The 13071-nt window shown below is 40.0% G+C and overlaps 1 protein-coding gene across 1 annotated transcript in view; it reads right to left on the reverse strand.

Moving 5' to 3' along the window:
- The window catches only part of DGKK (diacylglycerol kinase kappa), a 100283-nt gene that overhangs the window by 21557 nt on the left and 65655 nt on the right, over positions 1 to 13071 (reverse strand). The window contains 5 exon segments of the mRNA XM_039874873.1: positions 2283 to 2374; positions 4303 to 4384; positions 5289 to 5428; positions 6196 to 6304; positions 7017 to 7200. Of these exon segments, the coding sequence (XP_039730807.1) occupies positions 2283 to 2374; positions 4303 to 4384; positions 5289 to 5428; positions 6196 to 6304; positions 7017 to 7200 (607 nt within the window).

Consider the following 13071-nt stretch of genomic DNA (forward strand, 5'->3'; position numbering starts at 1 on the left):
AGAGGCCCCCTTAAACTATCCTCATTTTTTTTGGATTTTTTTTTTTTGATGTTCTGATTGGATATTTTCTGTTACCTTCTTTTCTAAATCACTGATTTGATCCTCTGCTCATCTAATCTACTACTGATTCCTCCTGATGTATTCTTCATTTCAGTTATTGTAGTCTTCATCTGACTAGTTCTTTTTTTATGTTTTCTGTCTCTTTGTTAAAGTTCTTCCTCAGTTCATCTACTCTTTCCCTAAGTTCATTGAGCATCCTTATAACCAGTGTTTTGAACTCTGCATCTGGTAGATTGCTTGTCTCCATTTTGTTTAGTTTTATTTTTTCCTGGAGCTTTGTTTGGTTCTTTCATTTGGGAAATGTTTCTTTGTCTCCCCATTTTGGCTACCTTCCTGTGTTTATTTCTATATATTAGTAGAGCTGATATGTCTCTCGGTCTTAATTGAGTGGCCTCATGTAGTAGGTATGCTGTGGGGCCCAGTGGCACAGTCTTCCCTGGTCACCTGGGCCAGGTGTTCCAAGAGTGTGCTTTGTATGGGTTGTGCGTGCTCTCCTGTTGTAATTGAGCCTTGGTTGCTCTTTGCAGGTCAGTGTGAGAGACTGACCCTTGGGCTGATTGATTGTGAGGACTGGCCATGACTACAATGGAGGAGTTGTTGTGCAGGAGCTGACCCTATGGAGCAAGATTCATTTTAACGGGGCTCTTGTGCCTGCCCAGTCTGGCCTTTGGGTGTGTTGTCCTCAGATGTGACCCTGGGTGGTGCTCTGGCTCAAACTGAAGCCGGCCACTGGACATGCAGGCCAGGGCCTCCTGGAGGAGCCCTCCCACAGGCCAAGTTCAACTGCAGCCTAGGCCCTGCCCAGAGCCACCTGGCATGAGCCACCAAGCAATCCACAGATGTCTGCCACCCACACTGGGCTTGGATGTGCCTCAAGAGGCCAAATCATGATTCAAAGCTGCCTGCCACTAGTGCTAAGCTTGAGCTGCTCACCAAGAGGTATGGGACATGCTGAGGCCAGATGCTGCTTGTTTAAGTTTGTTGAACCTTTATGAAATTTTAGGAAAATCCACAGCATGAGCCAAGGCGGGTCATTTAATAGAAAAGCCACTAGAAGTGGCTTGGGTGGTCATGCAAGTTGGGTGGGGCAGGATCTGAGGGAATCACCAGGGCAGGGTGACAAGTATTGGCCTGATTGATAGAGACTCAGAGATGGTGGCTGCCTAAGTCTACGAGCTGGTCAGAGAGAGCTCAACAAAGGAATCATAGCCTCTGCTAGCCCTTCTGTCTGGGAGAAAGCTTCCCCTTAATCCCTTTTCCCAAAGCCAAACAACTTAGTTCATCCCTGTATGTCCCTGGCACCTCTGGAGCTGCTGCCCCCGGGGCTGGATATCAGAACAAGTGAGTCAGTCAGCGAGTAAGTCCGCATACAGGCCCCTTAAGAGGAATGTCTGTGACTCCAGTGGCCCTTTGTCTCACTCAGCCATAATCTCTGCTGGTTTTCACAGCCAGAAGTTGTGGGGACTTCTCTTCCTGACACTGGAACCCTGGGCTGGGGAACCGGTGTGAGGCTGGGACCCTTGCTCCTCAAGGGTCCTCTGCAGCTGAGATATCCCTCCCATTTCTTAACTGCCACACCTACTGGTGTGGAATCTCCCTGTTCTGTGTCTCTACCCCTCCTACTGGTCTCGAGGTGGCTTCTTCTGTACACTCTTAATTTTAGGACTTCTGCTCAACTAGACTTCAGGCAATTCTCAATGATGGTTGTTCTGTAGCTTAGTTATAATTTTAATGTGGTCATGGGAGGAGGCAAGCACAGCATTTACCTACTCTGCCATCTTGACCAGAAGTCCTCCCCTTCTTCCAAATTTCTGGCTTGCAATTTTGTCTTTTTGGAGTAGCAGGAGTCCTTACCCCAATCTCATTTTGTTCCCTAAACTATCCAGGAGGTTCGAGTTGGAAGAAATTTGATTTCAGAAAATAAACATATACAGGAGGCTCTCGAATAACATTTTTTTGTTCAATGTCATTTTGTTATAATGTCAATAAGATGCTGTAGGAACTTAGCTCTTGTTTATATCAATTAGCTTATGGTATAATTGATTTCATTGTACATTTTTTACCATTGTTCTAAGAACCTATTGATGATGTCAAGTGAGGACTTAGTGTACTTTCCTTGGCCTCAATACCCCAAGCTATCAAAATGAGCCCCATCTCTAACCGAGGAACAGCCCATGAGGGGCAAAAACATCCCAAAAGTAAAGAGCTAAAGAAAGATTGACCTAGTTGCGATGATCATCTCTGTGGGGTACTTGGCCTTCAGGATTTTGCTCAGCTCAGTGCTTGCAGATTCTAAGTGTTGGATAGCAGCAGCCTAGGGGGAAAAGGAGTGATCAGCTCTGGAACCTTCACACTGAGACATAGTGTGCTGCCCATCTTCATCCCCTCAATTTTTCCTACTGGCTCTTTACCATCAACTAAACTACCTCTCCTGAAATAATCATAATCAAAGAATTCTTGTTGAAGATCCCCATAGATAATCTTAGATTTGTGTTCATTCTAAAAATAAGACATGTATATTATTTCCTCTCATTTAAATCGATACCCAAAAACTCATATAAAGGTGGTAATGTTTGTTTCAAATAAACAATCTAATATTACAAAGCTAGTAAGCAATATATCTGGGATTTGAACCCACATCTTTCCAATACCAGAATGTCACCTCTTATAATATTAGTAATAATAATAGTAATAGTAATAGTAATAATAATAATAGCCTCCACTTATATAGTTCATGCTATGCCAGCCTCTCTCTCTCTCTCTCTCTTACATATATATGTGTGTGTAGTATATATGCATATATATATATATATATATATATATATATATATACATATATATATATACACATGCATATATATATATATATACTTTTTATGTAGTGTGTGTATGTATGTGTGTGTGTGTGTGTGTGTGTGTGTGTGTGTGTGTGTGTGTATATATACTTTTTTATGTAGTCTTTATAACAACCCTGAAATAAGAATTATTATTATCCCCATTTCACAGAACAGAAAACTGAGACCCAGGAAAAGGGGGAGCTGATAAGTGGCAGAGTCAGAATTCAATTCCAGGTCGTCTGGCTCTTGAATCTGTACTCTTAACTACAACTTATACTCCTTCTCCATCACCCCTTACATTTAAGCATCCACCAAGTCCTGATGATTCTATCTCTTTAATATGTCTTAAATATGCCCACTTCTCCTTATCCCTGTTACTACTATTTCACTGATCCAAATCATCATCTTTTGCCTAGACAATTACAGCATCTCCCATCTTTTCTCTTTGTCTCTAGTCTTTATTCTTTCTCCACATGCCATGGAACTCCCCTGCATAAAACCTTTCTATTAAATAGCAGAATAAATAGATGGATAGATTTGTGATGAAGTATAGTAAAATATTAATGGTACAATCTACCATTTAAAATTTCCCGTATCTTTGAAAATTTTTATAATAAGATTTAAAGAAACCCTTATATAATTCCCATTGCTCTTAGGATAAAAGTTCAAGCTTCCTACCATTGTTTAGCAGATTCTTCCTGGCCTGGCCCCTGATTAATTCTCCAGCCTCGTCTTTAGTTATTCTCCCTGATTATCCCCTCCTTGGCCCCTATGTCTCAGCCATTATGAATGTGTTTCAGTTCTGTGAATATTCCATGCTCTCTCTTGCTTTTGGAACAACACAAACTGTTCCATCTGTCTGGAACATGCCTCTTCTTTCTCACTATCCTGGTTAACTCCTTCTGGTCCTTAAATCTCTTCTGAAAGGGAGTTTATTCTGAGAAGCTCTCCCTGATTTCTCCCAGACTAGGTTAGATTCACCTGCTGGGTATTCCTACACACACTACTTACTTATATATACTAACACTCATACTACATTATAAAAACCATTTTTCTACCACTGCAACTAGATATGAGCTTCATGACAGCATGGATAAAGTCATTCTTCTTTACCAACTAGCATGTAAGAACAGCTACTAGAACAGTATCTCACACATAGTAGTTAATCCATAAATATTTTCCATAAATATTTTGAATGAATGAATAAGTAAATGGCCAAATGAATTATATCCCCAATACCTAACACAGTTTTTGATAAATAGCTACTGATTGACATGTTCCCAGTTTTCAATAATCTCATCCTCATCTAGCTCATGGACAATACAAATACTTCTCTCTGAATTTTTGTCTATTATTTCACTGTATAATAAAGATGTTGGCCTGAATTACACCTGGCAGTAATTACCTCAAATCGGGGTACATCCATTTCAGTTTGTCCTCTTAGCAATGGGGTTTGTCTGGGAGTCTCACGGATCATCACACTCCATCTGAAATTAAGTTCAAAGACAGACATTTAGGACTCTGTTTCATCACAGGTTGGCATCAGTGCTTCACATGCTAAAAAAGAGGTCAAAATGTTTATGTGTTGGGTAGAGATGGATTTTAGGGATGGCAAAGCTATCTCAGGTCACCTGATCTCAAGGTATACCACAAGAGGGGACACTGCTTCATGACTTCTCTAGGACAGTATGATGAAAGGAATTCCACTACAAGGTTCTCAGAGAGCAGTGCTTCTCAACCAGAGGTAGCTATCAAGATCATCTGAGGTGCTTTTATAAAATACATATACCAGGGCCTTACTCAAGACCTACTGAATAGTAATCTTTGTGGTAGGATGGAGCTTAGTATCTTGAGAAAGCTCCCCAGAATATCCTTATGGGCAGTCATAAATCAAATACTATGCCTTAGCATAGGAAGTCTTTCTTCTCAGAAGATAGATCACAATCCCTCTTCTCTAGAGCAGAGAAATCTAGGTCAATTGTTTATGAATCCTCATTTTTTTAGTTTCTTTGAGAACCTGATGAAGCTACAAACTAGTTTTTATAACATTTTAGAATAGAATAGAAAGATGAAAACTCCTCAGGAAAAATATGCTTACATAGATAATTGACTATGCAATTTGAAGAAGGTTCACAGAACCCTTTAAATTTACCCATGGGGCTCCTGCTCTAGGATATTTTAAGTTGATGAGATACTTTATTGACATTCAAAGGATACATGCTAGACCCTGGCTTCCTAATAGTCAAGGCCCCTGCCCCACCCAAACTGCCCTGCACTGAAGCCAGAAACACCATGAAGAAGGTTAGAGCGTTCCTGATTGAGATAATATAACTAGGAGTAACTGGTTTGCAACTAGAAGAGGCACAATTGCCTGATCTTTCAGCTACTCACCTGTCTAGGATCCTCACACTAGCCTGCTCCACTCTGTTGAGGATGTTCAGAGGTGACTTGTTTTTGTTCCAGAATGCACCCCAGCCTAGGACACGGGCCAGATCATTGCCGGTTCCAAGAGGGATGACTGCCAGCTGACACTGCAAGAACAAAACCAGGCACCCTTTTCAGACAGTCCTACCAATATTCACTTATAAAAGGACCCAGATGATGCTCTTTGGGAAAGATTGTGGTCTCAAAGCTAGTGGCAATAAAGGACTTCTGATTCTAGGAAGTGTGATAGGAAGATATTTGAAGTGAAATTTTCCCTAGGGAGTTAGGCCCCACTCCTGGCCATACAGAACCTACTTAGTAAAGGGAAAAGTTGCTGGAATATATCAATATTTATAGCCATGTTTATACAATAGAAATATAGCCACAGATTTCTATCTAGGCTGGGCCAAAGAAGCCAGGTGCCTCCAGAGACAAAGCTGCTGGATTCAGAACTGCAGAGAGCAGCTTAGAGAAAGGAGGGTGAGAGAGAGGAAAGTTTCTACTACTCTTGAAACTCAGGGAAGAGAATCAATTGACTTAGGAGGGGTAGGAAATTAGGGGCTGAACATTGCCTGAGGCCACTTCTTTTTTGCTTGTTCTCCTCCTCTTCAATTATTCACTTTGGAGGTTGAGGAATAGAACACTCAATTTTTCCCTGCTAACTCCCTCATTTCTCCTTCCACAGATAGAAAACCAGAAAACAGTCTAGGTGAGCAGGCTTATATTGGGAATCTACTAGTCAGGATGAGTAGGAAACCAGTGGAAAACATGTATTTTACAGACAAGGAGAGTGAAGACCAGGGACTTCTTGGGATGAGAAGCTCCAAATCCCAGTCTCTCTAGAATGGCTAAATCAAGTCAGCTAGAAACTCACCCTTTCATGTAATCCAAAGGCATCAATCAGAGATAACACCCAGCTCACACTGCCATCTCCACCACAAACTACAATGCGAAAGCGAGCAAAGTTCTTGAACATGGACAGCCTGGAAGGAAAGGGAGAAAAGGGAGTCATTTCATGAACTTCTGGGTTTTACAATTCTTTCCTACAATGTTCCAGGCCCAAGGGCTGCTGCTTCTGCACCCTACTACTAGGCTACTTGCCTTTTGTCCCTTAGTCCCTATCTCTCTGTGTACCGAATATCATAGGCAATGCTCTCACAGGCAGTCCTTGAGATCAGACATTGCCTCAACCCACACTATTCTGTGCCTAACCTTGCTCTGAAAGCTACTAGTACCTAGCAAAAGCTACTTGCTGAGGTCTAGGAATTTTGCCTTGCATGGTGGTCAGTGGGCTGATAGAAACCAGGACTGAACAGTCAGTTGTCCCTGTAGTAGAGATATATCTATTTGACTCCAGGAAAAAGAATGAGCGAGTGACAGGAAAAGTGAATAGCAATATTCATTTGCCTCCTCCTCTGGGGTCAGGAGACATAGCTATACCTCTTCTAACCAAAAAAGGTGGAACAAATCTGAGAGAAGAACATGGGCTTGAAAGAATTTCTGGGAGAGGGCTAAAAGCCCTCCAACCAGCCAATCCAAAATATTCTGGATTTATGTGTCTGTGTTTTGACTTGAGAAAATGGATCTTTCCTGCTCAGGTATTAGAACTAATTCAAGAAAGCCTACCCTAGTCTAGAATGTATAGAAGGCACAGTCCCTTCTATATACCCCCTATATGCCTTACCCCATGCTTACCCGGCTTCAGGTCCACCCTTCACCAGGTCAAACACTTGAGACGGGTTAAGGTATTGCTTAAATTTTCGGAGGAAGACAATCCCTTGGTGATCGCCACTTTTGGAGTTGATGAAGATGAGAAGGGGGCATGAACAGGCTGATGACCAATCAAGATTCCAGAAGTCTGAAGATACTACTAATTGGCCTGATAGATGCATAAAATAAAAAGAAAAAGAAGGAAAAAAGACCAGAGCCATTGAAATAAAAACAAGACATGACTTAACATCAAGTTTTGCAATGATTTTTAAAATAAAACAGTTTTATTGAGGTATAATTGATATACAAAGAACTGCACATATTAATGTGTACAATTTAATGAGTTTTGACATATGCAAACACCCATGATACCATCACCACAATCAAAGAAATAGACATATACAGTATCTCCCAGAGTTTTCTTATTCTCTAGACTCCTGAGATAGAGGAACAAATCGGAAATCAGTATAAATCCTAAGTTGCTCTCATTGAAAAACAAACAACAATAAAAGAAAAAACCAGTCTTTGCCCAGCTGTGGCCAGGCAAGCAACATTTGCTGAGCAACTACTATATTCTAATCATCATGCTAGATACTGCTAGGAATATAGCCCTTGCCCTCAGGCTGGGGAGACAGGCTCATACACAAGAGTATGTTGGAACACAAGGAATAAAGAAATCGGTGCCACAACCAAGGATTAATAAAATACTGAGGGGAAACTGAGTAAAGAGAAGGTTGAGGGCCCAGGAGGAGGATCAGCATACCAAATAGTCCTCTCTCTGCCTGGGACAGCTTGGTTCTCACAGTGAGAAGATACCAGTTCAGGAGAGATGGGAGGAAAGGCTGCCTTTTAGCCAAGAGCTAATGATAGAACATCAATATGGGTTGAAGCAGGGAGCTTTAATCAGTCCTCTAAGGCTCTGACAGAGCAATACAAGTTATCAAACCAACTTTCAGGGGAAACAAGACTATAGGGAAATTATCTAAACAGGAAAGAGTCTTTTAATAATTTCCAACACTGAAGTTCCCCATAGAGAAGTGTAGTTATGGCAGTCTAAATTGCCATAGCCTGCTAGTTCGTGTTGAGCTTTAGATCCTATTGGCAGAGAGAGAGGCAGAGAGCAATGGTCCCCTAGGAGATGCTAGACAAATTGTGAGCATCCAAACCTGTGAACTTGTGGCTTTCCAGGGATGACGCAGCAAAAATAAATGCAAAAAGCAAAAGGCATGTGGCTTGCTCCTGACTGGTGTGGGCCAGGGGTTAGGTTGAGCTGTCTCATTTGTTATAGCCTGGGTGAAAGGGAACCTGAAGGAAGACTGCTGACTTGAGCAGATTTTATGGCCCTTTTGCCTGGAAAAATCTAAAGCAGTCTTCCTCTATGGGCCAGTTTCTAAGCCAGCTAAGCAGTCATGCACCAAATTTCCAGGGCTTGCCAGGACTCACAGCTAAGGAGAATCTGCTATGTACCTTCAGTAGCATAGCTTAAAAGTAGTTCCTCTCCCTGAACATATTATGCAAAAGTAGTACCACCATTTTCAACATTTTTTAAAGAAAAGGTAATATGTTAACTCATGGTAGTTAAGACATATTAATTCATTTACTCAACAAATATGTATTGAGGACATTTTCTGTGCCTGTCCTTGTTATGTTCTGAGAATACAGTGGTGGACAAGATAGAAGCAGTCTTTGCTCTCGTGGATAAGAGGAGGGATAAGAATATATATTTATATTTACTAGTATATACATGAAAGTATTCAATAAAGTAATGAAAGTAGTTAACTGTGAGTGGAGATGGGATGTGGCTGTAGGAGATTGAGAAGATCAGAGAAAGGATAGCAGAAAGACTTTTTACTAAATATGTGTATATGTGTGTTTCTATTAAAAATATTTGATACATGTGGATATATTAACTAGTCAAGAATTAAATTTAGAATTAGGAAAAATAATTATAATAATGCTATCTGTAAGATAAATAGCCTGGAGGGTATAACTGAAATTATTTATAGATCTATTTGACATCTTGGAGCATGGGCTGCCTTCTGCAATGTAATTCTACAAGATAATGTAGCCGTGTGCCACATCTGGTTGCCCCCCCCCAGGTTTATTCACTAACCTAGAGCAAACATCTTAACTTCTTTGAATGCTTATTTCTCTATATGTACAATAGAATCAATTTGTAATAACTAATAAAATAATTCTGGGTGGGGATGGAAAGCTGCTAGATAAAGAGAAAATTATATAATTAAGGCAACTTGAACTTCAGTGTCAAACCTAATTTGGTCACAGATGGGAAGACAGAGGGAAGCTGTGCTGGCAGGAAGTCATTCCCAGGAGAATACAAGGGCAGCCTCATTTAACATTTCCTATATAGTCAGAGGACATCTGAATTTGACCAAGGCCAACTTTGTCAAGAGAATCTTGTGAACAAGGTGACAAAAACGGTTGGTGTTGTGGGTTGAAATGTAGCAATGTTAGGCAGATTCATAACCAGGTAAATAATCGTGCTCACTGGTTGATTTTGAATAGGTTGATGTTAATTATAAGAGAGTGTCTTGTATTAGTTAATAATTTTAATCAATTCACATGAAAACACAGAAAGCTACCTTGCCAACTTTGAACTATACAAAATTAGAGAGAGATCTACTGGATGTGTGAATCAAGATTGAAAAATGACCTCAGCAGGAAGATGGGTCAATGTCAACAAGATGAAAAGGGATAAATTTGAAGCTTGGCCTTTAGGCTCAAGGACATAAATTTCAGCAGAACAGGACAATAGGAACTTGGCTTGATAGTGTCAAGAATGAAAAGGGCTTAGGGGATTTAGTTGACTTTAAGGTCCAGATGAGTCAACAGCCTGAAAGAGCCTTTTAGAAAAAGCATGTTTTTTTGAACTACATTAATATAACCACAGTGCCCCAAATCAGGGGGCTAAAAGTCCCTCCCAAATTTGTTTGCTTCATACCACATAAGGATGTTAAATTAGCATAAGGTTGGCCTACTGTTTCCCTTCCTGAATTTTAAAATCCTCCTTTACAAATGTTTAGTCATTTAACCCTCATAATGCACCTGAGTACAACTATTTTTCTCTATTGTCAGAAAACATATGGCAGATGAAGCACAGAGATGTTAAGTAACTTGAGCCTCACATAGTTAGTAAATGATGGAATGTGCTCCCAAGAATGTAGTATCAGCAACATCTGGGGACTTGTTAGAAATGCAAGTTCTTGTGCCCTACTCAGATCTACTGAATCAAAAGCTCTGAGGGTAGGGCCTAGAAATCTGTATTTTAATAAGCCTTTCAGATTATTCTGATGCATTCTTACATTTGACAACCACTGCACTATACTCTTTTGCTTACATATGAATCAGAGATGCTGTCTTAGTCATCTCTTATTCTCTAAATTGCTTGTCACTGAGCCTTACATGTAGGCAGTATTCCATAAATATATTAATGGATTCATGTAACAATCTTGTCTGTGCCTATACCTTGTACCCAGGTCTGAGTGAAGTTCTAGGGACAGAGAATTCAGTCTGGCCTGGGTGACAGATGTGCGATGGACTATATAATATAGCATGCTAGGTGCTCTGAGATATTGGTTCCAGGTTTACAGCAAAGAAAGTAATCTGGGAAAGTGAGGAGGGCCAATTACAGAAGCCTTCAAATAAGAGATAATGTTTGATTTTGTTCTTGTCCTATAAAATGAGAGAAGGAATTTACCAAGCAGACTGGATAGGAAAAAAGGGTAATTAGAAAGCATTCTCAGAAATTAGTCTGTTTATTGAATGAATGAATGAATGAATGAGTGCTATTTAGCAATGGCAAGCACTTCCTCAGGAAGTCATCAGCTGAATGCCTCCACCTTGGAGGCTGGGGAAGGGATTCCCTAGCCTGGCCAGAGGGGTTGGACCAGATCATTTTTAAGGAACTTACCATCTCGAAGATGAAGTAGGACTTCCAAACAGGAAACCTATCCATTAAACAACATATTTGCCTAGGCCGAAAAGCCAGGAAGAGTCAAAAAATAGGGAGGTCTTAGAAGACAGTTCTAAGAAATCACAGGCCAAATAATATATGATAGAAATAAGGGTTTTCAAGAGTGAGATTCAATTGAATCAAGATTGCAAGTGATAGGAGGAAAGGCTAAAATCTATCTCATGGGGAATTAGATAAGCCACTACACACAGAATGGCTTAGCCCAGGTGTTTCTAAGCAATAATATTATGTTATTGGTAGAAAGCAAAAGAAAGTTGTAATGCCATTAATTGACAATCTATAACAAGAATAAGAAGTGATGTAGGATAGAAAAAAAACGAACAAAACAAAAAAATCTTCTACAAGGACAGGAAGCACAGATTCTGTTGGGCCAATCACAAAGGATAAGTGGCAGCCCCTTAACACCTATTTGGGGTGATTTGTGAGATGCTAAGGCAGATATTCTTCAGTCTTCTCAAAGACATTTTCCCCAGGTCCCTGTGGAGGTGAGCAAAGTTTTAGATTCAAGACTAGATTGACTTTCATTAGCAGCCTGAGTTTGCTCAGCTGACTAGTTTGCTGCTTTTCCTCTTCTATGAACTTGATCTCTCTCCAAGTCCCTTCCTTCTACCCAATTGAACACTCTTATTTACCGGCTCATCAATCTCAGCACCTCTATAGTCAACTATCTGGTAGGCAACTCTAATATGTGAGAAATATTTGGAGAAATATTTGAGTAGATCTGAAAATAATATATACATGCATCCTTGAGTAATGTTAGCTTTTTGTTTGTGCCTATTATTATGGGACATATGAGTATGCTTGCCTAAAGAAGCCTGTGTGAATGGCTCATTTCATGTACCAATGTCTACATCTGTTAGGGTTGGAAAATAAACTGGAAGAGACTACAGTGGCTCTGAGTATATGTACATATATGTGCACACATAGGCACATGTGTTATGTCTCATTCTAAGACTGTGTTGTAAATGGCTACAGGAACCTTTGTCTCCTTCCATTCTCTGACCAAGGAAACTATAAACCTTTCTTTTCCTTTCTTTGCTCCCAGCTAATGCAGACTCTTTCTTGGCAATGAAGTAGGCAGCAAGCATCAATATAGGAATAATAGTTAAGTCAAAGAAATGTTGGTTCACTAATCACTTCCCACATGTCAGAGATGGATAAATTAACATATTAGTGAAATATACATTAAACATTTGGGAAGGGTTGGAACTTTCTTCCAGTAAGTGAAATTGACCACATACAGAATAAAACTAACCATACACAAACTGAAATTAATGGGCAGTGTATCTCTTTACTGGATTAATGAAATAGTAGCATGTCAGTTGGTAAATATATTAGATTTCTAAACTTGGTAGTGTTGTTAAAATAGGTTAGGTCTTTTTAGCTGTGATATGATTTTGATCTTGAAAGATCATCTTCTTTAATGAGTAATGGAGAAGCAAATGAACAACTCAGTGGTAGAAAGGAGAGCCTCTCAGAAGAAGCAAAGAAAAATAGGGAAGGAGAGGTGAACTAAAAAAGACATCATTAATAAGTGCTAAAGAGCAAATTATCCCTGTGGGAATCTACAGTTTTCATTAGGCTAGAAGAATTGGGATTTAGTTTTGTGGTCCTTTTGGGGCCATTTCTGGATATTTAGGCCCTTTACGTATTATCACTTATCATCACAATATACAGTATCATTCCCATTTACAGATGAGGAAAGAGATAGCTCAGCGAATTTAAGTGACTTACCCAAGTGCACCTAGCTAGTAACTGACTAAACTCATGGTTGCATGGCCCTTGCTTTTCCTCTTACACTATGCTTCCTCATGTCTCACCTATTCTTAAAAACAAACACAGAACTAAACAAAACATCCCTCTTCTTTACCCCTGCTTTCTCTGTTCGAACATCTCTTGATGTTAGAGGTGTCTAGACCTCTTGATAGATGAATCTGTACAATGTTTACTCTTACTGTATTGATTTCATTACTACATCCTTTCTGTGCCCTACAATTAGTTGACATTCCTAACATTTTCTTATCTCCAAGTGTCTCTACCACTCCT

The sequence above is a fragment of the Pteropus medius genome, unplaced genomic scaffold, assembly GCF_902729225.1.
Source record: "Pteropus medius unplaced genomic scaffold, Ma_sr-lr_union100, whole genome shotgun sequence".
NCBI classification, from domain to species: domain Eukaryota; kingdom Metazoa; phylum Chordata; class Mammalia; order Chiroptera; family Pteropodidae; genus Pteropus; species Pteropus medius.